Source organism: Dinoponera quadriceps, unplaced genomic scaffold, assembly GCF_001313825.1.
Source record: "Dinoponera quadriceps isolate SergipeBrazil2010 unplaced genomic scaffold, ASM131382v1 scaffold1527, whole genome shotgun sequence".
In the NCBI taxonomy this organism is placed as follows: Eukaryota; Metazoa; Arthropoda; class Insecta; order Hymenoptera; family Formicidae; genus Dinoponera; species Dinoponera quadriceps.
The window spans coordinates 285,121-312,698 of NW_014555734.1; the positions used below are offsets into that span (position 1 = coordinate 285,121).

Here is a 27,578-nt window from a genome sequence, read left to right on the forward strand (position 1 = left end):
CTTCAAAATACAAAGGTAGTTGAAGTATATTCAACCATTTACGCCTTATATCTACATCCTTCGGTAGCCTACAACATTTACATATTTTTTTAAATGTAGGAAAAAATAACATATAATTATTTGAGGTTACGTATTTGTACTTTCTTACGAGTGAAAACTGCGGTTATATCCAGGATAAGACTCCGCCTTGCATTTCAAACAATGCCTTAGCGACTCCAAAAATCTCAGGATACTAAATTTGATGAAAAATAAATGGGAGGAAAAATGTGTTTCAAAGGGTTAAGACGTAAAGAATAATCAAATTGATTAACCACAGTTCTTTATTAGAATAATAATCGATCGTAGTTGGTTTATTTACTGCTTACACTTTAAAGCAAGATTGTGGACAAGGGATATTTAATATATTAAGACATGGTTTCTGGTTTAGTATTTATAGCTTAAAGCCTATCTCATTGTCCACAATCTTGCTTTAAGACGTAAGCAGCAAGCAAATTGACCAACCACAATTATTCTTCTAATAAAAGATCGTGGTTGGTCAATGTGATTACTGCTGATATCTTAAAGCAAGGTTGTGGACAAGGAATTATATCTGCGCAACGACGATATAACGATAACGACATAGTTGTAAGTTATAGAATATATAAGGGGATAAGATAAATGAGTCCAAGTACTGGAATACTAAATCTACTATGACTACAATAACTAGAATTACATGATAATCGTATAGCTAAATTCATTTTAAGATCTAAAATACGATGTTCCATGATCTTTCTTCATAATATTTATAAAAATTATAATAAAAATTTTTTGGAAAGTATGCTAAGCTTCAAAAGATAAATTTTGAGAGTTGGCTTCTTCCAAGAAAGTAAGCACGTTCTATCACATTTTCTATAGAAGTTTCCTTCTCACGCCCATTCTTTCATCACGCGTTCGTAATCTTCTTCCTCAATGAATGGTTTGTCTATCGATCTGCAAAAAATATCCATCATCATGTCAGCTCTCATCACGCTACAAAATTATTCTCAAAATATATAATTAAATATATAATTTTGGAATTCAATATTTCATAATTCAGAATTATATACGTTGTAAGATATAAAAATTTTAGAATTTTATTACGATTAAAAATATCAGATTTTCGAAATTCAAAAACATGGAATTAAAAATTTTAGGATTTAAATGTACCAGATATTTTATGAACTTTTAGAATTTGTGAGATCAAAAATACACATACATCTATTTTCGGAAATAATTTACATGACAATGAAACAAATACGCATAATATATTACATGGTAAATTTCAACAAACTAAAAGATGTTTGCCTGCATACAAATTTTTAGGCGAACTTTTGATATTTTTTTGTTTATTTCATCAAATTTATAATGTTTGATAAACATATTTATTTATACAAGGTGCACCATTTTAATTTCTTCAGGTCTTCTTTTCGAAAAATACGCATTTTTGAGAAAAATGTTTCATACAAAAATTGTAGGATATCAAGGTGGACAGATAATGTTGACATTTGCTTGACTTTACGAAACGTTAAGATCAACACAAAAATCTTAAATAGAACTTTATGTTTAGCATATCTTTATGTCATAAACTTTATGTCATAGTATATCTTTATAATTGATATTGAGACGTTTCTGAAACACTGATTATAAACCTTTTTTCTATAAAAATTTTCCCAGTTATGGGAGGTGAAGATTATACTACCGCCGGCATTACCTAAGGTATACCGCATGGAGATTGCACGGTCAGATTTACACTTCGTGCGTACGTGTATGTGTATCAGCAGAGATAAAGACTCCACAGTTCGCCAATCCCGTGATATTTAATGACTCCAAACCTTCGTGCGTGCGTGCGTGCGTGCGTGTGTGTCAGCAGAGATAAGGACTACATGATATGGTTCCACACACACACACAAAACAAGTGTAAATCCGACCATGCAACGTCCACGCGGTACATCTTGAATAATGCTAATACTGGCAATAGTGTAACTTTTAACACGTTAACTGTCACGCGCATTTTGGAGGAAATCTCCGTCAGGCCACGCGCGCTGCTTAGAAGTGCACTGGTATAGTAATGCCAAGCGCACATCTAAGATTGAAACTCGATGCAGGGCCAAATGCTTATAGACATTCATTCAACACGTATAGCGCCAAGTTTGTTTTGTCTTGCTTATCGTTTGGCCCGCTAGATAAGATTTCGTGGAAATCGATTTGCGGCCGGGGATCCGTTTTATTTTATACTGTCAGTCACTGGCGACTGACGCGGCCCAAACAGAAAGTTCAGTGTCAGTCACTGGCGACTGACGTGGCAGTTAACGTGTTAAGTACCATAATTGGGAAAGTTCTTATGGAAAAAAGTTTGTAACCAGTGTTTCGGAAACGTTTTAACGTCAGTTAAAAGGATATGCTATGAAAAATAGAAAGTTCTCTTTAAGATTTTTACGTTGACCTTAACACGCTTCTCAAAGTCATCGCAAGGTCAAGCAAATGTCATTTGTCCCTACTGATATTTTTGTGTGAAATATTTTTTTCGAAAATGTATATTTTTCGAAAAAAAAAGGTCTGGAGAAATTAAAATAGGACATCCTGTATACATTTAAATAAAATTGATGATTTTTTATAAATCTCTCTCTCCATATTTCATAATTTAAATATTACAAACTATTTTGTACATCTTTTATTCCGTAACGATAAATAAGATTGTAGTTATTCAGTTTACCTAAAACACAAAAATCAAATTTTTGATCTATATGAATATGACTTTCGCATGAACTAAAATAAACTAAAAAATAAATTTAATAAAATGGCGACTATTTTAAAACAAAAGTTCGACAAGAAAAGTCAAACATTTTGTTTTATGTTATATTCATTTTATTAAATCTTTTTCGTTTATTTTAGTTCAGGATAGCTGTATTCATATAGATTAAAAAATTCTTGGATTTTTGTGTTTGAGATAAATTGAGGAACTACAATTGTATCCACCGTTACAGAACAAGAAACGAAACGTAACATTTGAATTATGAAATATAAAGATTTACAAAAATTCAAAAATATTATTTAATTAACACGATTATAGGCTAATTCATAATTTCTTATGTTTTGAATCAGTTGGTGCCGCTCAATAAAAATATATATGCCTGACCTACCGATGGATTAAATCAACATGTACGTGATATGTTGAATACTACATGATACGTTAAATATGTATATAAATTCAATTTATAAGTTCAATAACTTAAACAAAATAATAACTTAAAAAATATCAAAGTTCACCGAAAAATTCGTTATTTAGAAATTCGTCATTTAGTAATTCGTCATTTAGAAATTCCCTTTAATGCTAACCAGTAAATTTAAAATCAGAATTATTCGATAGTAGTCAAACATACTCTATCATAAGCTCTCCGCAATAGAGGCACTCCGACGCGATCAATTCGTCAATATCTGCTTTGATCTGATCCTTTGTGGATAAGGATGCAGAAGCCACTGACGTAGTATCTTCGGGCCGATTCGAAATCGCCGTAAGCTGTCGTTGTAAATCCGCTAATTTCGTCCTCTGATCCATGGATAACATCGGCGTCAATGCCGCCACTAAACAATCACTGTGAAATTTATGGCCGCAAGGAAACACGTAGAACGGTCGCAATAATAATTGCACCTCGCATGTGTTACAAGCATCCCTTGCATGTACGAAGGTACATCTAAAAAGAATATATTTACCATTAGATCGGAAGTCAAAATTCTAACATAATATTGTGTACAATAACGTTAAAATAACGTTAAAATAACTATTCAATTTGCACTTTTATTTATAAGAAATTATACAAAATGATAAATTATTTCGAAAAAGTTTCCCATCAGTACCTGGATCTAAAGACTTGGATGTCCTTTCTTATTAGTTCCGCTGCTTTTGTGGCTTCTTGCATGTCTTCTTTGAGATCCTGTATATGCTGATTATACTCCTGTTACATTAAAAAGATAAAAGAAAAATTTATATATAAAGGAATTCTTATTGTTTAAAATTAAATTTTTATCTTCCTTGAAAATCATATCTATTTTAGTTATATGATAGAATATGTATGTATGTATGTATGTATGTATGTATGTATATATTTTTTTATTATACTTTGATTGTTTATAAAGTGTTTATTAAATATCATAAAATATCATACAATTTGCTTTCAATGTTTATAACGAACTACGTGAAGTGTGATAACATTTTTTTGCGACACCCTGTATATATATAATAAATTGCGTGCACGCATACACACACACACACTCCACACAAACACATACACACACAAAATCAGTACAAAAGTAACAAGATAAGGTTATCAAAAAGTGAATATTTTAAAAGATATTTTTACACGGAGTATTAAAATAAAAGATATAAAATATCTTGGAAAGTATTTACTTTTTAATTATCTTATTCTAGTATTTTTATACACATAATGATTAGAGAAATCGATTTATGCTAAAAAAAACCATATGATTTTATTTAAAAAATTCAAGTTGATCTGATTTTGGCCATATTAAGATTAAATAAGCTCGGTTGTTAAATGCGCCTATCTAAACTTTACAACTTTTGTCTGACGTGAAATATTTTTTTTTCCAAAATTAATTGTTTTCGAGATATTCGACTATTTTTGAACTTTCAGTAGCTATATGTACCAAAATTATGTTAAAATTAAAAATATAGAATAATAAATATCAATTTTGAATATAATAGACGCATATATGTGTCTGACGAATTTCTTCGATTTATACCTCGAATCTATATAACAATACATTTATATAACAATTAGACTGCTAACTACCTTTTTTCATGAATAAAAATAGAAACTAAAAATAATTTATTTTATATATATATACAGGGTGTCCCAGAGCAACCTTACCAAAATTCATGGGAATATAGAACGGATTGAAATAAACATAATTCCTATATTGTTTAACGATATTCGCAATAATTATAGAGATATAAAAATCGCGCGCCACCCGCATATGTATTGAATAAGAGGAATTTATATCTAGTTGTTTGAATATATGTAAGTCAATGCTTACATGTGCTTACTTGCTCTTGTAGATGTAGACATCATATTCAACTAATCATAGACGTGACTCTCATATCTGATATCATATCTGATGATATCTATATTTTTAAGTCTTATATTTCATGCGAATTAGCAGTCTAATTATTATATAGATGTCTATGTTTTATACTCTCTCACACAAGCAATAGTTATCAATTGTTGCAATGTATACTTATATTAATGTGTCTTAGCGATAATAATAAATAAAATTTCACTATTGCCTGGATACATTGTTTTCGATTTTTGAAAAAATTATTTCTTTAATTTAACTTACAACAGTCCAAAATATTCTCTTCTCAATGATCATTTAACTTTGAAGTGTTCCGCGCTCAAAAAATTGAAATCAATAATTAAAATCCAATTCGGAATCCGATCGTACGATTTTAGGCTCAATGAAGGTTTTAATCCTTACCTGCAGAGAATTACAAATAGCTTCCTTGAAATGATCGATTGTGACGAAATCTGAGAAAAAGGGTAGGATATCTTCTATCCTTACAAGATCGCAATGTTGCAAAAATTCCATTGCTTGCTGTATGTCGTCCTTTTCTCGTACCACATGTTCGGCTATAAAACAGATAATATGATTCAAAATTATGATTAAACATTATGATATGATTAAAAATTATTTGTAACAAGTCATATTTATTTAGAATAGGGATTAAAAATTATTTGTAACAAATCATATTTTTATTTAAAATATTAAATGACTAAATATATTCGTAGATTCACGGGAATCGGATTCCTCGACGTAGTTACGAAAATTAATTCTGAATTAACAGCAGATAGCGAAGTTACCTATCTTCAACCAAAGTTTCTTCCTCAATTCGTCGTCATGATCGGATGGCATGGCAGCAATTTGCTTGGCAAGATCCACGCTGATCGTAAGCGCGAGATCCACAGCAGTAGTCCACAAACCGAGCAAAGCTGACAATTGCACGCAGGCTTCCATCAATTTAACTTCCTGACACAATCTTAATGCATAATGCACGTCATAGTGCACCATACTGATATCTTGGCCTGGAAATATAATATCAATAAATTAATTCAAAAATACTCTCCAGTGAATAATTTGCGGTAAATCAAATTAGACGAATGTGAAATTGAATTCTACCCCGACTGCGCGTTCAGTCAGAAGTCACCTATTGACAATAAAGCATTTTCATAAGTTTCAGAAATAATACATGTACCCAATGTAACATGTAACCAATTCGTAGAATATGTTATATAATCATCTTATATTAAAAAACAGTTGATGTACTCTTCTTGTACTAATATATCACCAGAACACGTATGGACTCATTCGGAATTGATTCCGATAGAAATCGCTCAATTATACCCTATAAAATACAAAAGAAAATTTAGGAAATGACTAAAAGATTCCGATCGATTCCGAATAAGTTCATTACAGGTGCCCAAATTTTTCTTGACTCAGATTGGCTCGATTAAGCCGATTCCTGTCCTTAAGGCTCGGCATTCCCCGCTAGCCATATTGGTTTTGTGACGTTATAAGTGAGAAATAACATGCGGTAAGTGCGCTTTATATAGCTTTATTTTTTTTTTATTTAAGCAGCCGTGATAGCTAAAATAGCTGAAAAATGACCAGTTATTTCAGAAATTATTTTGTAATTCTATGTGACATATCAACCAGATCTCAATTTTCTGTACATTTTGCAGATTTCAGGATTACGAAATCATTATGTTTTTCAGGAGAAACTAAAAAATAAAATATAACGCAAGAAATTTACAGCATGTCATTTCTCAGTTATGATGTCACAAAACCAATATGACTAACGGAGAGGGCCGAAAAGATTTCTTCATAAGATTCCGTACCTTGAGAGCTAATATATCGCATCACTTCGTCCTGTTTATAACGTGCATATAAAGACAATAGAAAGTTATGGATCGCTTGCTCTTGCGAGCCTTGCTTGTACACGCAGAATTCCAAATATTTTATGACTTCTTTTGCCTGTCACAATAATATTTGGTTATATTATCAACAATATTTGTTAATTTGAACAATATCCATTCAAAACTAAAAATAAATATAATTGCAATTCGCTCTTTACATGTTTCTCATCGCTGTTGCACGAGACTAAAGCTGGTAAAAGTTTAACTGGCTTTAGCAACGAGCCCTGTGAGATCAAGGCGGCCACCGTGGGTCGTGGCAATTCCTGCAGCAAAATTCCAGCGAATTGATAAAAAAGATTCTTATTATTTTGAATCTTAAGTACCCCAAGTGCTCCTATATAGTCACTCTTGTACAAGTTCTGGCGAATCACTTCCTCATAGTTACGGTGCATTACTGTCAAGTTTATCAGATTGTCTTTGTCACCGTGGCTTGCCATCAAATCGTATATCGTGTTTCGGTTTTTCATGATGCACTCCTGCAATTAAAATTTTAAATTAGTTCAATTAGAACCGACTGCAAGACATTGTTTTAATTGTGGGAAAATAATATAATAATGTGAAATAAAGAGTGTAAATGCCAAGATTTTGGTCTAACGTACATAGCAAAGCCACTTTTCACGTCAAACCGATTCTTATGTATCCAAATCTTATAATTCCTTTACCCACTTCCTAAACGGAATGATATTTGTATATTATTGATTCTTACTAGTGCTGCGAAAAATATTGTCTCAGTCAGAAGCCAAACTTGGATCTCCTTACTTGCCGAGTGTTGTATTGATTCGAGAATTCGACAGTATTCTTCACATGGAAGATGAATTCGCTGTGTACGTTAACAATCTTGGTGAGTGCATTTACAGTGTCAGACGTTATTATCTTCCCACAGTTTAAATTTTACACGATCATCTTGCAGTCAACTTTAATTGGCCAAGTATTCGCATCCTACGCGTTTCAATTAGTTCTTGTTAAGATAATAAATTAATTAATTTCTGTCTTAGCAAAAGCATATAGAAATATAAGAAATGTCAATTTATTTTGCAAAATACCTCGACTTTGGGAATAGCGAGAAACTGGTCAAACTGGTTCTGCAGTTCTATGTACTGCGGATCGTGAAGATAGGATGTGTTACTGCTACGCAAGGTGCCCATTTGGTTCATGAATAATTCCGTCACCCAAATAACGATCATCGTTATCTGTGTTTTATCTTGCGTCTTAAAACCATCGAGTTTCTAAAAATAAATATATAACCATATATAATATATGATAAATATATAAAGTATATATAAATAAATATATAAAAGTAAATATATATAATTATGTTAAAAATCTTTATACACTAAAAACAAAATAAATAATATATAAAGAATATGAAGAATTAAAAAATATGAAATATATCTCCAAAAGTAGAAAAATTGAAATAAAGCAATATTAGAAACAATATAATTCTTATCGAAAATAAATGATCAAGTTGCAATTATATCTGTTATGAGAAATAAATTTGCTGGACGTTACTTATTCATTATTAAAAGAGTAACCTTGCGCAGAAACGTCTTCAGGGCTTCAATTTGCCATTCTTGCAAGAATTTTAAAGATATTTCCTCGAAAGAAGAGTGCGTATCCGCATATATCAGTGCACTTTTCTCGTATCTGCAAATTCATTTCCGAAATATCGTAAGGAAAGTTAAACATTTTTACAGAAAAATATTTCACAAAATTTACTCTTTGTTCTTGAAAAGCATTTCCGCTTGTTTCACGAGCACTTGGTCAACATGCGCGGGGTTATCCTTACAGTATTGCTTTGCAAGCTCAAACTCATTCTTGTCTACGTACACCTAAAATATAATACCTAAATATATCTGTTCATAGATGTAATCATATTCACATGTCTTGTGTCCCTCTCTCCTTCTTTCTCTCTCTACCTGCCAAACATTCCTATCTTCTTTTGTAACTCGGTACTTGAAAACAGCTCGCTCGCTGTAAGCCCAAATTGATCTCGTCGCGGGGTCTTTGGTGATGCCAATCAATTTGCCGACTGCCTAAATGTTAAGCCATATGTAAACGATAAGTGTTTAATAACGCGCAATACAGCATAATTAATTCGTTAAGATAATTACAATCACATTGATCACGTACATCATTGTAAATATCTTCAAATATTAATTCTTGGCTCAGCAGCGATATGCTTTTTACGTGATCTGGGTACAACAGTAACGCATGAAATTCCGTCAACACGAAAGACAAGGGCGCTGAAATAGTTTGCGACACATTGCTGCCCATGAGACTTGTTTCCGGGCACGTCAGCATTTGCTGATTGATCAGAACATTGTTTCCTTCAGGTTTTGCATCTACCTAAAATATATATAATCTCACATTCTTCGTCTATTTAGAAATTCGGCTTAAACAAATAAATACAATAGTAAAGTTGTACCTGGGCATATAAAATACCAGTTTCGGTCAACCATCCGAATGACTTTGGTAAAGCACCCAAAGAAGGATAATAAAACTGCATCTTTGAATACGGCAGAGAACTTATCACTTCGCTGAAGCTCTCTGTAACAATTACGTAGTTATTTTTTGTTCAAACAAATGTAACAGCAAAATATTGGGAGTACAAATTAGTTCGGTCCGTTTTCAAAAGATGGCTCTGGATGTTATGAATGTTTCATAGTGACAGCTGATTTCGGTGGTTTCAGAGAGGATAGATATCTGTCAGTAATATTCAATTTATATCGCTTTGAGTTTCATACAAAATCCCTGTTTTTTACTGTGTTGAATATGTCAAATTTTGTGTTAACTAAGCAGCATTTGCGAGAGGTTTTAGTTTTCTGCTTTAATTGGAAGAAAAGTGCAGCTGAAGCGCATCGAATGCTTGTAGAAGTTTATGATGACAATGCTCCAACTGATAAATCATGTAGGGAATGGTTTCGACATTTCAAGAATGGTGATTTCAGCGTTGAAGACAAGCCTCGCTCTGGACAGCCAAAAAAATTCGAAGATAAAGAATGAGCTGCTACAACCTGGCGATTCCATTACGGGCCATCGGTATAGGCTACAATTGATTCGTTTGAGCCGTGCGAGAAGAACGGCCGGAATACGAGCAAAGACATGACGAAGTTATTCTTCTGCATGATAACGCTCGGCCTCATGTCGCAAAAGTCGTGAAAAATTATTTGGAAACGCTCAAGTGGGATATTTTACCGCACCCGCTCTATTCGCCGGACATTGTTTCTTCTGATTACTGGTTGTTCCGACGGATGCAGCACGATTTGGCAGGTCATCGATTCACTTTTTTCGCAGAAATTGAAAACTGGTTCCTAACTTGAATCGCCTCAAAAGACGAGACATTTTTTCGAGATGGAATTCGAAAATTGCCTGAGAGGTGGGAAAAAGTAGTAATCAGCGATGGACAATACTTTGATTAATTTGTTCATTCATTTTGTTCTGAAATAAATGCATTTTTGACCACAAAAAGCGGACCGAACTAATTTGTACTCCCAATAAAACAATTATGTCATATCAATATTTAACCCTTTGCACTCGAGGGCTCCGGAGCGGAGCCATTTAAAATTTGTCTTCAAACTCTTCAAACTCAAATGCAAATAGCAAGAGCGGAATATCCTATACACAATAGTTTTTACGATTTGTCTTTGTCCTTATGTTATGAACTGAAAGTTATTTGCATTGTCTCCATAGCGAAGCCCTTGAGTTTGAAGACAAATTTTAAATGGCTCCGCTCCGGAGCCCTCGAGTGCAAAGGGTTAATTGTGGTTAACATTTTCTTGAACTTTATCACAAAATCTTTAGAAGTGTTTCTCAGAATTTAAGAAAAATATTTTCTTCGTAACTTTATACTACGGTCCATATTCCGAACATTTTTACAACGATGTCAGCGTGTTGACAAATCAACTTATTAGTAATTCTGAAAAAGAATTTTGCTATAAACATACGTGATTATTGATTTTTCTTAACAGAACACTGCTATCACCGCATCTAGAATAGCGATACTGAGAATGCTCACATTTTTTGTCTTGTTAACGTCGTTGTAGGCACGTTCAGAATACAAGCCCATTTATGTATTTTGTTTACCTTGTGCATTCAGATATCTGTAGAACACTTGTTGCAAAAAAGGCTTTTCCTCGGTATTAGCAATGGCACCGATGTATTGATAAATGCGCATAAGAGTGGTTACGATTATCATATACTTGTCAGAATTTGGTAGTTTGTGAAATTCTATTCCAGTGATCGGAGGTTTGCTATTTTTCCCTATATCGAATACCTAAAACCATTATCTTTTAAAAAATATTCCATATAATATCTTTTATACAGGGTAAATGACTAAAAGTGTTACAGATTAATATTTCTGAAACTTAACAAGATATTAAATTATTATTTTCCAATGACTGTTTAGTATCGAAGCAAGCATTGTGTGATGAAGTTAATTTTTTTCTAATCTACATCTTCAAATTTCACTTAAAAAACGAACTTCTGTTCCAAATCAATGTCATTTATCTATTATAAAATATAAATGGGATCCTGTATATGCGCAGTTCGGAACTATATAAAGATCTCAAATATTTCTTGCAAAATGCATTTTAAAGAAAAATATTTCAAACAAAAGTAGAGCATTCGAGGGTGACATAAGGTAGTGATCTTAATGTAGTCAATAATTCAAAGCCATTTCAAGGTCATTTCATTTCCTTTATTAAAATCATACAGATTTTTTTTTAACACGAATCGATTCTTCTATTCATGCTGCATATAAAAGTATTAAGGTAAGATCATCGTAAATATTTTCCGAGATATTTTATCTTATATTCTAATATTTTTCAGTATACATGGTATGAAATATCTCATAAAGTATTCACTTTTCAATAATATCACCTTAACACTTTTATATATATAATGACAGGTGGAATCAATTGCTGTAAGCAAACATAGGAAATCCTTAAAGAAAGAATTCACTGTATTTTGTAAATGCATTGCTATAATATAGTCTGTAAGAAGTTAGCCCTTCATTTTTCGAATTTATTTATTTTGACAGTTGTGCTAAATTTATGCTACATTGTGCTCGAATGATAAACTTGTAATATGAAAAATGCGCGAGAAAAATTAAAAAAAGGTTTTTTGCCTGCTCCCCACTTTTCAATTTTTGTAATTTTTTTTAATTGTGCTAAGTTGTACTAACATTGTGCTAAAGTAATATCTTCGATAAATAATAATGAAAGAAATAAAACGAAAAAAACGATTTTGGTCATCCGGAACAAAATTAACATTTACATTCGTATTTGTTAACCAAACGATATCAAATTGTATATCTGATTTGTAAAAGCACAAGTCAACACAAACTTCAGTTTCGCTAGCACAAGGATATTAAGGGTACTTTACTCTTGACCGCGGCCCTTCGCGCTCGCAGTCTATGTCCCATAACCATTTCTAGATTTCGTATCGACGTAGAATTGTATATCTGAGTTGTGCTAGCTTAGCACAAGAAATTGATGTGACCTTAAAATGACCTTTAACATGATCATATACAGCAAGATCAAGATCATTGCCATATATCCCCCTCCATACCCTACAACTTTTGTCTAAACATTTTTTTTATTAGACCTCACTCTGCGAAAATAATCGATGTGATCGATTAAAATGGGACACTCCATATACCGAGTGTTCTGAAATTAAATGTCAAAATTTCGGGTGCATATAAGGGATCGATAAACTAAGACAAAAAGTCACTTAGAGATTTGCTCGTTTTAGTTTCGTTTTAAAGGAAACAGGAAAGGATCTCAAAATTCGCCAATGTTTGTAGCGACACTGGAAAATTTATAAGAGAAAGATAAGAATGTAAATATAAACAAATTAAAGTCAACAAGATACTGCCGTTTTGCTATGAATTCGTCAGTTATTCATCAGAAGGCTTCACAAGTACCCAATAAAGTAAAAATGAGCCGGTCTCTCGCAGCTTATTAAACGTCAACGTAATGACTCATCGATCCGGCATTCTTCTGTTTGGAAATCGATGTACATACTTTTGCACCGCCTTTGAAACATTACTGTTACAGAAATCATACATGAAAACCATATCGGCATATTCAACGTTAGAATATGTACGCGGCATATTGTGAAAGGTGTACTTGTGAAGCCTTCTGATGAATAACTGACGAATTCATAGCAAAACAATATTTTATTGACTTTGTTTATATTTATATTCCTATCTTTCTCTTATAAATTCGTCAGTGTCATTACAAGCAATTTGGCAAATTTTGAGAAATGATTTTTTCTGCGATTCCTTTCAAAACGAAGCAAAAACGAGCAAATCTTTAAACTATAACTTTTTGTCTTTATTTATCAATCCCCTATACGCTCCCTAAGTTTTAATATTTATTTTCGGGACACCCTGCATATTATATATATGTGCTACCTGAGTACATAATAATATATTTTACGATATTTGTTGAGCTTCCTCATATATTCTTTGATGTTGTTTAAAATATTTATAGGACATCTTATTACATAGGCGGACACTTATGAATCTGCTGGATATCCAAAGGATATCTAAGATCTTAGGATATTCTATGGTTATTGTGATATCCTAAAATGATGTGTGTAGGATGTCTCTCAGATAAAGCTGTGTGGGATGAAGTGTGTTTTAAGAAGAATAAAAATGAAAACGATTTAAAAATAAAAATGAAGGTGATAAATGATTTAAAAATAAAGATAGCATAGAGATTTCTCATCGCAACGATTCAGGAGGTCAAGCATAGTCAATTTTTTATTCCCGACTGTTGTCAACCGAAAACCGTCGGCATAAATGGAGGAAGTATAAGTTTTACCGATGCATCTATTGTCACACATGTTTGCAATAACCATAATATAGTTCGAAGTCAAGTTTCTCATATAAGTTTCTTATATATTCAACTAGGTTTAGAACATAAAATAATCACTAACGTATAATCAAAAACGTTTCCGCGTTCTGTGTGCAGAAATCATTCAAATGAAATATCAGCCTTCAGTTGAAATAGTAACTAGAATTTTGATTGACTAAAATTCTGGATCTTTGTTAGTAACTGTTGCTTACAACCAAATTTATCATCATTTATGTAGCCTTTTGAAGTATACATCTAAAGCAATATCCTAATTATATCAGATGTTAATCCTAGTGTAAATTCTTCATTAAACTAAACAACATTGATGAATAAGGGCTCAGATATAAAAGAATAGAATAGAAAGAATGGATTATACTATAGGTTATTCTTACTACCATATTCCTAATTCTCCACATTTAATTTCTTATTCTTTATTTCTTTTATTGTGCCTGAACTCTACATTTTGACTATATAACTATGGATTGCTAACCGGCCTTTCTACAATGTAATGGAAATGATCCCATTGTTTAAAGCACCTCCTCGAACTTAAATAATATATTATGAGTTCATGTGTAACATAAAACTTGTAGTCTTTGCAATTGTTGGTGTAATATTTGCAATTGTTGATGTCTTTTATCATGGAATTATCAGATATATATTTTATAAAATTATTTTTGTCCTTATTTGATAATTGTAGGTTAATTTTTTTAATGCTAATTTAAAAATAAAATGTTAATTTTTTAAATTTTTAAATTAATAAAAAAAATTTTTTTTTTAATGCACATCTTTTATCTACTAAAAGTAGTTCTGTATTCTGCTAAAAATTGATAAAGCGATATATGATATATATTCCATTTCTTTCTTTCTTCTTTTTTTTACCAGCGGAATCTTATTTTATGTTTCGATTTGTTCGATGCTGTCATTTAAGCGATGGAGACGCGTTTCATGTTCATTATAAAGCAAGCTATTGTGAGAATAAGAAAAGTGGAGATAACCGGCAGTATATAGTTATATAATTAAAGCCCATCACTAATATACTCACGTAATATATGTGTATTCGAATCTTTTATGATTATCTTTTCATTTTGTGATAGAAAATTAGTAATTATATTTAATTTACAGCTAATTTATCTGTCGCAAAAAGGTAGAAAAATGTGAGATATGCAATATAATGTATAAACGATAAATATGCAAAAATGGTAGAAAAGAATGCAGAACTCACCAGTCCTCCCACCTCTTTTGTACCATAAAGAGGCAGATAATTCGGAAGCTTTGTAAGAGAAAGAAACGATAAGGAAAAAGATTAAGAGATTAATGTTATGAATGAATAACCAAATTGATATTAGTTAATGTGTTAGATATAATATAGAGATATAACGATTTTATCTGTGCACGTGATCGTAATGCATACCTGACGCCAATATTGCTCCAAACTAGTATTAAAAATTTTATCAGTCTCCAATCCAATTTCTGTCTCAAAAATCAGGCCCTTAGAAGTACCCAATAAAATGAAGCCTGAACTTGTGTCCAAAGTATTGGAAAAGTTCCAGCCGACAGCAGTGATCTCGTGGCCCTTGAACTTACTAGCCTGCTTGAGCTTTGTTGTCTTCCTATGTAAGTAATACAATTCAGGAGGAGGACCATTATCTCCATATCTTGGCACTAATGTTATGAGAAGGTGATGGCCCAATGGATCCAGGAATAAACCAGACATTTTCATGGTCAGCATATACTTGGATATGTCGATTTCTATGAGCAAGAAACATCTGATATTCTTTATTTATTAATATAGATGTAAAATATTTGTGAATAAAGAGTGCACTTTTGTTAATATGATATATGTTTGTTATTTATATTCGTATTCATAATTAGAATTTGTAAAAAGCATATAAAAAATAATATCACAATAATAAATATCATGTAAAAAGCATAATCTACATGTTATATTTTATTAGAGATTAAATATTTAGTTGAAAAAATAAATATATAATCCCCGATAAAATAGAATAAACAATAAGCTACGAATTACCTTCAGTCTTATCAGGCTGCTTCATGTCAATGCGCAGTAAAATATTGTTTGCCATAGCAATTACAATTGTATTGTTGCTGACAACTAAGTGAAGAATTTTGTCGGATGGAAGAAAGTTGACTTTCTGCTTAGTGAATATCGGGCTGTCATCTTGCAACTTCATCTGAATAAAGCCTGCTGTACTCTGTCAAGTTATTTACTACATTATTTACTACTCTGAAAAGTTATTTTATAACTTTAACAATTATATTATATACAGGGTAAGAAAAAAGTATGGAAACCTCGAAAAATCTCGAAAAATATAAGTTTTTTTAACAGAAGAGTATCTCGAACAAAAGTTGTAAGATTTAAAAAGATCTATTTATTCATCTTATATATTATTGATCTTATCAGTTTGACCTTGGATAGCATCGCCAGGACAAGATGAGTTTTTTTAATGTGACGCTCTATTTTTTATTACATATTTTTATAGCCCTCTTTCAGAACATTATAATAAAGCTTCTATTGGTTAAGAATTTCCTAAAATATTTTAAAATTTATCATGATATTTTTTAATATGAAATATCTCGTAAGAGGAGACCATCTAAGGCAAAATCGGAGGAGGACCTACCTTTTCAAAACAAAACAAACAATGGAAATGCTCTAATAATTAAATAAAATGACAGCCTGATATTCACCAAATAAAACAAACAATGAAAATACTCTAATAATTAGAGAGCTACTCAAAATAAATTATTTTCACAACTACTCACAATCGGTTGTTTTCATGGCTACTCATTATCAGTTATTTTCACGGCTACTCAAAATCGGTTATTTTCATAGTTATTCATTATCAGTTGTTTGTACGGCTACTCCAAATTAGTTATTTTCACGAAGCCTCCTCCTTTATTTTAGGTAAGAGATATTTCATATTTTATATTAAAAAGTATCATGACAAATTTTTAAATATCTCAGAAAATGTTTAACCAAAGGAAGTTTTATTATAATGTTCTGAAAACGTCTCAACAAGGACCGTAAGGATATAAAATAAAAAAATAGGGGAAGGAAGGTAATAAAAATAGGGAATCACATTTAAAAAATTCAACTTTTGTCCTGACCTTGGCGACGTCATCTATCTACGGTCAAACTAAGATCAGTAAATAGATCATTTTGAATCCTACAACTTTTATCCGAAACACTTTTCTAGAACTTATATTTTCCGGGATTTTCAGGGTTTCTATATTTTTCCTCATCCTGATAAACCAAGTACTGTTCAAAATTTTTCTATATTCTACCATATAAAGATATAAGGCCAATAAGAACGAATGTTGGAACAATAATTGAATTTACAAAAAGATAATGTTCCAAGTATAAGTGATACACTGCGCCTATGCATTTCATCAAATTTTTGTAATATTTAAATTATTGATATATTTAAAAAATATTATTTTTTAAAATATTATTAAATATATATTTTTTTTAATGATTAGATTAGTTTATATACAGAGTGGGGGCATTTAAAATGAAACACCCTAATATAACAAAAATAAAAAACGTTTCAAACAAAATTTTTAAGGTTTGGAGAGGGACATAGTATACATTTAGTGATCTTAACTTCGTATTGTCAATAATTCAAAGTCATTTCAAAATCAACTTCATTTTTTTTTTAATGTAATTATAGTTTTTCTTAATACAAATCGATTTATCTGTTCATTCTACGTATAAAAATACTAGGAGATTTTATATGTTGATTGTAGAATAGTACAAGGTTTAGTAACTTTTTGTTTACTTCAATCTGTTCTATACCCTCATGAAACTTGTTCCTATTAGTCTGTGACACCATAGTCAGTCACAGTATGGTTGCAACACTTTTTTGTTTAATGAGTTTTAAGAAAATGTATCTCCTAAAAATGACTAAAAAATGAATTTTCTTATTAGACGCAAGATACGTTCCAAAGTTCATAAAAAAAAGTGTTGCAACCATCCTGTGATTAACCGTGTATATACATGTATTGTTAATTAATATCTAGCAACAAACTTACAATATCTGGACGAATTGGTGGTACAAGCACTTGTTTGGAGCGCTGAGAAGCCTGCTCGTACTGATCAAACATCGATGTCATCTTGATTGTTTAGTAAATCAGTCTAAATTGTAAAGATAATATTAAAATAATCGTCATGTTTAAAATGTCAGAATTTAATAATACCTAGTATCATAAATAAAAAGATAATGTAGAATAATACAATATATATAATGAAAATAATAACATTACTTACATATACTTCTTAAGTATATATAAATCACCTAACCTAACTTTACCAATTATATTTCGAAGTAATACAGAAGAAATGTGCTAAAAATTTCGAAATTTTTAAGATACAACTGACTCCTTTTAATCATGGCAAAATACTTCAAAAGGTATAAACATATTTATACAATAATCACTGGATATCAAATTATGCTTCATTTTATCAGCAACCGATATCAGCTGATTCTCTTTTGGTCTGTTCTTTTCAGCTGCACTGCTGAAATGATGCAATAAGTTGGAGTGAGTATATGTTCTCTCACTTCAACTTACTGCACTAATTCTGCAGTGCCAACCAAATTTAATTTAATCTTAATCCCCAATCCGTAATCTGATACGGGCTTTAGTTCTAGTCTACAGTAGATGCTTTAAGCCTTGAGAAATTAAGTAATCACAATCGAATTATAGAAGAATAATCAATTGTGATTGGTCAATTTTTAAGGCTTAAAACCCTATTGTAGACCGATACATAAATATAAGATCTGACTATAAATGCCGGCCATAGAAACACTTTTTGGTGTATTTCATTTAGTGACACAAGTCGATACAAGCATCATCCTATCTTTGTTATTCATTGAATGTCAAACAATCAAAATGATATTTGTGTTGACTTGTGTCACTCAATGGAAAACACCCTTTATCTCTAAAAGAAAGTTCAAAATATGGGCCTATGAAAACTGGACTTACTAGTTTGTTCATGCTTCTACTGAACGCAACCAACCACGAACTTTATGCCTTACATCTTCCGCTAGGTGGCGCAGGAATGTAAGAATTTGGTAATCTGTTTGTCCATCTACAACCTATTAACCGTTTCTTCTTCTCTGTTCGGATCCTCTTTGGTTTCGCTGACCTTAAGTGCTCAGAGTCCCTCCTTGCAACATCTTACGTAGGTCGCATTCGTCTGGATAACAGGAGTGGTTCTACGGTTACGTGCTTCTAAAGTAAGTAATGCGGTATGCGAGGAAAATTGCGAGCCGGGAAATCGTCGAATCAGTCGCTTACGTCACGCACTTGCTCGACCGGTTTTCCACAATATTTAATGGCCTCGGCCATATCATCATGGTCCATACGTCGCGCGCGCGCGATCTTAACCTCTGAATCAGCCGCTTGGCATTACGTGCGTAATCCGCGCGCGTGACGTGTGTGTTTTTAAGGTGCGACCAATATAATGGCACGGAACGACGCGCAGAAGAGTCCCAATGCCGCCATTTGTTACGAATCATATTTAATGGACTTTGAGGTCAAGTGTCGGGGCGCGTTGTGACCATCGCACGCTTGTCCTCTCACATTTCTCATACTTGCATATTAATAGATCGAATCGTAGGGGAGGGAAAATCTCTTGCAATATGCTGGAGTTTCAAATCATATGCACTTTCACAATGCCCGAGCACGTTTTGCAAGTTTTTACAACTTATTGGTTATTTCCCAAGAAAAAAATGCTTTTAAATAAAACATACATGAGACATCTTCATTATATTTCACCCATGCTGAAATCTTAATTTTTATTTTTTCCAGAAGGGTATTGTATGAGTCAAAAAATAGAAAAACCGATATTATCAGGTCAACGTATAAAGACCAGAAAAAGAGGTAAAAATAATTATCTATATATTGAAAACATGCAAAATTTCTCAAGGATATCTGATTAACATAGCCATTGTTGATAGATGAAAGAGAAAAGTACGATCCAACAGGATTTCGTGATGCAGTTTTGCTTGGCTTGGAAAAAGCTGGTAACGACCTAGAAGCAATTTCTAAGTATTTGGACGCGGCTGGTTCTAAGTTAGACTATCGTCGATACGGGGAAGTACTATTTGACATTTTGATAGCTGGAGGTCTTTTGGTTCCTGGTGGTTCTATTGCTCAAGATGGTGACAAACCAGTTAAAACCAGTGCATGCGTGTTCGAGCAGCCAGAGGATATGGATTCTATGCGGAATTTTGAACAGGTAAATATTAAAGGACAAGTTTATCGACTATTCTTCATAATTATATTGTTTTAGAAGAAAAATTTCGGATCTTGGGTAATATATATATATATATATGTGTGTGTGTGTGTTTGTTAATAAACAGGTCTTTATCAAACTCATGCGACGATATAAATACCTGGAAAAAATGTTTGAAGAAGAGATGAAGAAAGTCTTGGTATTCATAAAAGGATTTTCACCTAAAGAACGCATCAAATTAGCTAGAATGACAGCATTATGGATCTCAAACAGTTCTGTTCCACCTACAGTACTCTCAGTACTGATCAACGAACACCTGGTCAAAGACAACTTGGCATTGGACTTTCTTTTAGAGGTTTTTGTCACTTGGAAGCAGGAGAAAGGTTTATCCAGTTTAATGACGGCTCTGAAGAAAGGAGGTATCGAAGGAAGGTATGTAACAAAAAGCTGTAAATATTAAATATAACTTCCTTGAAGATGAATGTACATATAAAAGAAGATAGCAAAAAGTTCGATTCCAATTAAATATCAGTACACAGTATGTATTTGAATTGACGTAAAAATTGATGATGTGATGAACATTCTTACGATAATGTTAACGTGCTAACAAGATAAGAAATGTGAGCATTTTCACTTTTATTCTAAACATGGTGATAATAATGCTCTGTTAGAAAAAAAAATCGATAATTACGTATGTTTATAATAAAATTTCTATTCAGAACTACTAAATTGGCTTGTTAACGTGCTAACATTTTTGTAAGCGCGTTCAAAATACAGGCCAATGTTTTTAATTGGTTCTTTGCTTAAAAATCCTTCAATTCCAACAAGTAGAATAATATAGCTACCAAAGAGATGGCAGGTTTGTTGAACAACATGGCACATGATTGATTGTACTTTAAAATAAATAAATGTTACATGGATTTTTTTATTAAAAAGCGAACTTTTGTATTAATCTAATATAACAATATTATAATACAATTTATAAACGATTGAGTTACATTGTTATTATTTATTACTTTGTATATTAATTTATTTTCTACTTGTGTAATTATTTTAGACTAATGGAATTTGTACCACCAAATAAACGAACGGAGGAACATTTTCGATCTGTATTCGAGGCAGTAGGCTTAGCTGATATTGTGAAGCTGCATAAGGCTCAGGCAAGCCAGGAAGCCAAGCGGGATCTGCAGCAACTTCTTTTGGACGATTTAGCGGATAATAGGCCAATGAAAGACATTATATTCGATCTCAAAGAAATGGCGCAAAGGAGCGGCATTCCTGAACATGAAGTAATTGGTTTGGTAAGATTAAAATTTTCTCTTTTTAATGTACAGTTTAAGACTCATAAGACATGAATGCCGATTATTCCCGTTTATAGATCTGGGTTGTTGTAATGGGACAAGCCGAATGGAATAAAAAAGAAGAATTAGTCGCTGAACAAGCACTGAAACATCTCAAGATTTACACTCCACTGTTCGGTGCTTTCACAACCACTGCCAGATCTGAACTCGCGCTTATCCTCAAGGTCCAGGAGTTCTGTTATGAGAACATGAACTTTATGAAAGTCTTCCAGAAGATTGTTTTACTCTTTTATAAAAGTATGTTGACACGTGCATCGGGAAAGTGTTTAAAATTTTTATCAATGTAACTAAACGTATGACTTTGCAGCGGATGTTGTATCGGAGGAAGTAATATTAAAATGGTACAAGGAGGGCCACTCAGTCAAAGGTAAAATGCTCTTCTTGGACCAAATGAAGAAATTTGTCGAATGGCTGCAAAATGCTGAGGAAGAATCGGAATCAGGAGAGGAGGAGGATTAAAAGCATTCGAGTAAGTTTTATTAATGAAATTCTCTTATATATGTAATTAATTATGTCTCTTAATGCGACTTCCTTCAACAGAAGGACGCATCATTGCCAGAAACAAGAAAAATTGACATAGTCCCGAATTTTTAAAATGGGTCAACAATTCAATATCAATCGTAAAAGACACGTGAACATTTGACAAAAAAAAGTTATAAATAAAACATAAGTCAATGTTAGGTACTGTATGATGGAGATCAGGTACAAGAAAATAGAAAATTTTTAAATCGTCAATAAACTAACACCCAATTATCAGTGTGAAAGATGAACTGTAAATTTGCAACGTCTTTAAATTGTATTACTTTAAGAAAAAATATTTTGTGTTACATTTTTATAACTCCGCTACAAAAATATATACAGAGAATAACAAAGAAACTATAAGAAAAAGAAGGAAGAAATCTTTATCCCCGTGTACGTACAATTTTCGGATCCCTCTTTCTTTGTATGATAATATTGTACTAGTTTATAGAAAATATACTGTCAGGTAGAGTATTTGGTGCCCGATGTTTTGGTGAATCCTAACTTCCTTGCAAGTAGAATGGACAAATTTTTCCAAGGAGAATCTCAACGCATATCATGTTACATCGAGGTAATATTAAAGTGGTACGAGGTTTTTTTCAGTCAAAGAAAAAAATACTTTTTCTAGGCCAACTAAAGAAATTTATAAGTCTGTATCGTCCGATTTTATATATTTAAGATCGTGTTCATCTTCAGATATTTAGTGGCCAATGAAACGTATGGTATCTAAAAATAAATTTGAGACGATCTTAAATATAAAATCTGACCATAAATGCATTCGTAGAATGCTTGCAAAATTCGTCGAAAAACCAAATCCACTATCGCACGATTTGTTGCAACTGAGAAAATTTGTTCAATCTGCAAGTATCTTTGGAATAACGCAATGATGATACGATGGTCGTAATTTATTGTTATTATATTTAAACATCATTTTCACTTAAATCTTGTTTGTACTTATAAGTTCTCATAGTCGCGACCGGTTGCTTCCTGATGAGCGTTTTACCTTTCATCAGAGGCACCAGGCTCTCCGGCACGGTGATACGCGCATGCTTCGTCTGATAAGATTCGCATAATGCGATCAGCATGCGAGGTATCGCACAAGCGGTCCCGTTCAGCGTGTGCACATGAGTCGTGCCACCATCTTTGGTCTTATGTTTGATGTTGAGTCGTCTCGACTGATAGTCCGTGCAATTACTGCAACTGGACAATTCGCCGTACATCTTTCTTCCAGGCATCCAGCCCTCCATATCTGACTTTCTGAAACACTCACCTTTTCGTAAGAGGGTAGTTGCAAGATACGCTTGTATTAAACAAGAACAAAAAAAATGTGTGTTACAAAATTTTCACAGGCTTTATGGAACGCATGATATTAATCTTGTCCTTTTATCTATTTTTCAGACGAATTTCGTGAAAATAACCTCTTCGATTATTGTACCTATAAGCAGGTGTACCCAGGTCGTTTGGAGGCATGTCCATTACCCGGAAATGCAGTCCCAGTGACGAGAACAGCTCTTCTTGCACATTTCGAAGATCATCGAACGCTTCCTCGGATTGGTGTGATTCGCAACAAACAAACATCTCTACTTTAGTGAATTGATGGACCCTGTTATAAACGAATGAAAAGATAAAGTGGCCTTGTCGAGTTTAATACTTCTTGGTGCTTTTGCCCCACCTATAGATTCCCCTTTGGTCCATACTGGTTGAGATCTCCGCGCGGTAGCATCGACTAACAGCGGCTAATTTCACCGGTAATTCGTTGCAGGAGAGCGTGATGTTTGCCATTCTACCGGCTAACGCCATCTCCGCGGTTCCGGACAAGCTATAATCGTCTCCGTAATGAGCATCCAGATTATATACAAGGGTACGACCGCCATCTGTTAACAACCCACACCTCTTGATTAGTTCAGTGGGAATGATGTCGGGAACAGATAGCAATTCGAATCCATTCTGCAGCAATTTCTTCACTGTGTAATGGACTAACGCTTCTTCCAATTGTGCCAAGTCTCCCAAGAGCATGTATGCTCTTTGTCCGGCGATAGGTCCTAATCCTGTTCTTATCAATCTCAGATGATTGGCAAGTTCCGAGAATTCTCGAGGTTCAAAATCGAATTCTGGCTTTTTACCGCATTCCTTTAGAACCTTCGGCGTGTCGCCGTATTCAAGTACCGCGGGATGTGTACAATTTGGTATTTTACTCAATTCCTTCGAGAATAATTCTCTCTTTTCAGACTTATCCATCAATTCGAGAACTTTGTCGATATCTCCGAAACTCTTTCTCTTTTTTATATTATTTAGAACAGTATCACGATTCGTGGAATTGCATAAGAAATCTGTATTGTATTCAGGCTCTGGTATACACAGTTTCGTGTTAGCACCAATTTTTCCTGGTACTCCTGCGGGCTATCGTAAACATCATTATTATTAACACGTTCATTGCCAAGCTGAAAATTGGAATTTCGTATTTTTTTTTTATTTAGTTTTTATTGTGGTCAAAGTAAGTTAATATATTATTTATATGCTTTTATTATTATGTACATAGGATTTATGTACTTTAAATATCTATTACGCGATAACGCGTGATCGGCCGTTTGGAGAATCGGCCGTTGAGAACTCGCATCACGCGATATCGCGTGATTGGCAATGAATGTGTTAAGAAAGATCAAGCAACTTAGAGGAAAAAAGACAATAAAAATCCACTGAACAAAGGATATTAGATCAATACCTTGAAATGTTAATTTTATATATGTCGCAGGGAAATGATGAAAATGGAAATTTAATCAGATCCCTAATCACCCCACCATTTTTATCATTTCCCTACGACATATATATATATTTTTTTTTACGCATTTTCATATTAAAAAAAAATATTTAAAATAAAATTACAGAATAATTCTTTCGAAAATATTGTAAAAATATTTTAAGATATTGAAACGTTATTCGGTACTTTTCCATGATGTTGATACAACATTAAAAACTGTACGTGTATGTGTGCGTGCAGAGTGTAGCAAAACGACTGACAAACATGTTTTCCAAAAAATTTGCAATTTCTTGAAAAATATTCCAAACAAAAGTTGTAAAGTGATACATTACATACTACTCTTAGTGTAACCTCGAATAGTCTTATCAAGGTTATATGAAGATCATTTTGAAATTTTTAAACAGGAACTTCCATTTTTTATTGGATATTCCTATAGCTTATATCGAGAGTTTTTCAAAATATTAATAAACAAGTTTACATTAAGCACTTTTCGAGTTATAAGACTTGAAAATTACAATACTGTTGGTAACAGCATTATCTAATGTGTACTAATACACAACCACACACACATAAGAGAAAGGATTTGGAGTCAATAAATACTATAGGAATGACGAACCATAGGGATCCTTATCTCTGCTATGACACACGTACAAAACAGAGGTATAAATTCAACTATATAACCTTCATGTGACACATTTTGGGTAATACTAATGCCGGCGGTACTGTAACTTTTAAGTCTTATAACTCGAAAAGTACTTAATGAAAAAATTATTTATTAAAGTGTTTTGAAAAGCTCTCAAGATAAGCCACAGGAATATCCAATAAAAAATGGAGGTCCTCGTTAAAAAAATGTCAAAGTGATCTTTATGTGACCTTAACAATACTATTCAAGGTTATACTAAACTGCTATGTAATTCGTCATTTAAAACCTTATAACTTTTGTCTAGAATATTTCTAAAGAAAATGCGCATTTTTTTCGAAAAACATGTCTGACAAGTAGCTCTATTATAATTTCTAATATATCTTGTACATCCCAGTAAACACCAACTAACAGTAGCATAACATCAATATTATAATTTTCCCACTTAACAATGTAAATGAAACGTAACGTGTATGTTATGTAACAATTACGTTGTTGAGTGAGAAATTATAACATTAATGTTATGTTACTATTGGGTGATGTTTACTGGGTAGGTATATACAAGGTGATTCACTTTAATTTCAACAGGCAAATATTTCGAAAAATGTGGAAACATGAGAAGATATTTATGATAAAAATTGTAAGATGTGGAAGGGGATATAAGACGGTGACCTTAACTTCGCTGTATAATGAATAATTTAAGGTCATTTTTTTTTTTAATAGAATCATAATTTTTTAACACAAATCGATTCTTTTGTTCATTATATGTATAAAAGTACTAAGGTAAGGTAAACTAAATACGATTACTTTTCGAGTTTTTACTTTTCATGTTGATATTTTTTTAGTATGAGAAAGATATGAAATATCTCATAAAATATCTATTTGGTAACATCATTTTAATATTTTTTTTTACATAATATTATGAGAGAAATCGATTGTTGATATTAATCATTGCACATCCATGCATTTGCAAAATGTAATGAATTTTTTTTTTAAGGTTTCTCTATGCTTATTTTCTCTATGCTTATAGCAATCGATTCCACTTGTTATTCTAATATACAAAAGTGTTGTGTGTGTGTGTGTGTGTGTGTGTGCGCGCATGCAATAACAATATTAATCTAGTTTAGTAACAACCATAAATAGTGAGCTCTTAAGACGGTCGCTGCCAATTATGAGTATACTCGTATGTTGATTACTGATCTCCTGTACAAAGCACGAATTAATCCGTAGTATAAGCGCGTTAATTTGGACCCTTGGCTTGTCAATAAAGCGGAGGGCACGTCTAGCGGTTTGGTAGAAGGAAATATGCCTGAGGAGCATGGCAGCGAACGTGTTAATTGGAGTATATTTAATTGGAATATATTTTTAGATCTAAAGGAATATTGAATGCAAGAGTTCATTAACTACAGTTGCTAAATCGGATTAACGTTGCAATGTAACAAACCTTAATGATCTTTTGTTTTTACTGGAAGCAATATATAAAATTACGTACCAACGTCTGTAGCCAAGAATGCCGTAATCTACAGAATTGCTTGAACAGTTCCCTGAATTTCATTTTAAGGAAGAATAATACCGTTCGTGTTGTCCCAAATACGTGCGAGTAACGGAAAATTCTAACAAAAGTTCGAGAAAGTTATATTAAAGGGATGACTTTCACGAAATTCTGATTAATCTAATCGACGATTGATTCAACGAAATTGATTAATCGCATTAATCAATTCAATTAAACCTCCTCATCATAGTTATATAAAACAAACGGATAATAAGAAATAACAAAAAATCTAGTAATCTATAACAATTATCCACTGAATTTTATATTTCGAACAATTAAAAATATTTTCTTCTGATATGGTAATATAATCAACCGAAAAAAGCCTAAATACATTAGAAAAAGATTTTTCACCGTATATGACAGTTGTATTTTTAACAAATGTGTACTATTTCAAAAAAATGCGACTGTTTATAATATAAAGTTAACAACAAACTCAACGAATTTATCCGTGTGCATAAAAGATTCTGCAAGAAAAATACAAAAAACTATTTTGTATGTAAGATCAATTATTTGGATTGTTTTATATATATATATATATATATATATGATAAGCAATCAAAAGACAATTCAATGTTCCTATTAAAAAAGATAATCATATCCCTCGCAATACTACTCAATCTTTTAT

The 27,578-nt window shown here is 32.4% G+C and overlaps 3 protein-coding genes across 7 annotated transcripts in view; 1 reads left to right on the forward strand and 2 right to left on the reverse strand.

The window, feature by feature from the left end:
- Nucleotides 1-302: 302 nt before the first annotated feature.
- On the reverse strand, nucleotides 303-18,517 carry LOC106745301 (vacuolar protein sorting-associated protein 18 homolog). Of its 2 annotated transcripts, XM_014620789.1 has the most exons (19): nucleotides 18,153-18,517; nucleotides 17,918-18,020; nucleotides 15,897-16,080; nucleotides 15,279-15,616; nucleotides 15,090-15,137; nucleotides 11,091-11,280; nucleotides 9,433-9,554; nucleotides 9,138-9,353; nucleotides 8,924-9,040; nucleotides 8,724-8,836; nucleotides 8,540-8,651; nucleotides 8,051-8,233; nucleotides 7,166-7,483; nucleotides 6,930-7,065; nucleotides 5,895-6,116; nucleotides 5,512-5,663; nucleotides 3,874-3,971; nucleotides 3,399-3,710; nucleotides 303-969 (listed from the first exon to the last, which is right to left on the reverse strand). In XM_014620789.1, exons 2-19 carry the CDS (start codon nucleotides 17,996-17,998, stop codon nucleotides 906-908), a joined length of 3,006 nt encoding a protein of 1,001 aa, XP_014476275.1. In that variant the 5' UTR covers nucleotides 17,999-18,020; nucleotides 18,153-18,517; the 3' UTR covers nucleotides 303-905. The 2 variants fall into 2 exon arrangements, with proteins under 2 accessions (XP_014476275.1, XP_014476276.1); XM_014620790.1 differs by lacking the exon at nucleotides 15,090-15,137 and having other exon boundaries at nucleotides 18,153-18,516.
- A 476-nt stretch (nucleotides 18,518-18,993) lies between these two features.
- Nucleotides 18,994-22,477, forward strand: LOC106745303 (protein krasavietz). The gene is made up of 8 exons (XM_014620796.1): nucleotides 18,994-19,122; nucleotides 19,697-19,768; nucleotides 19,846-20,126; nucleotides 20,251-20,555; nucleotides 21,181-21,424; nucleotides 21,502-21,721; nucleotides 21,792-21,953; nucleotides 22,025-22,477. The coding sequence occupies exons 2-7, from the start codon at nucleotides 19,708-19,710 to the stop codon at nucleotides 21,941-21,943; spliced, it is 1,263 nt and encodes a 420-aa protein (XP_014476282.1). The 5' UTR covers nucleotides 18,994-19,122; nucleotides 19,697-19,707; the 3' UTR covers nucleotides 21,944-21,953; nucleotides 22,025-22,477.
- A 416-nt stretch (nucleotides 22,478-22,893) lies between these two features.
- The window catches only part of LOC106745302 (serine--tRNA ligase, mitochondrial), a 6,958-nt gene continuing 2,273 nt past the window's right edge, over nucleotides 22,894-27,578 (reverse strand). For all 4 annotated transcript variants that reach the window (XM_014620791.1, XM_014620792.1, XM_014620794.1 and 1 more), the window contains exons 2-5: nucleotides 26,894-27,014; nucleotides 23,676-24,403; nucleotides 23,439-23,606; nucleotides 22,894-23,260 (exon numbers count right to left, since the gene is read on the reverse strand). In XM_014620791.1, the coding sequence (XP_014476277.1) occupies nucleotides 22,924-23,260; nucleotides 23,439-23,606; nucleotides 23,676-24,403; nucleotides 26,894-26,956 (1,296 nt within the window). In that variant the 5' untranslated portion in view covers nucleotides 26,957-27,014 and the 3' untranslated portion in view covers nucleotides 22,894-22,923. The remainder of the gene's footprint in view (nucleotides 23,261-23,438; nucleotides 23,607-23,675; nucleotides 24,404-26,893; nucleotides 27,015-27,578) is intronic.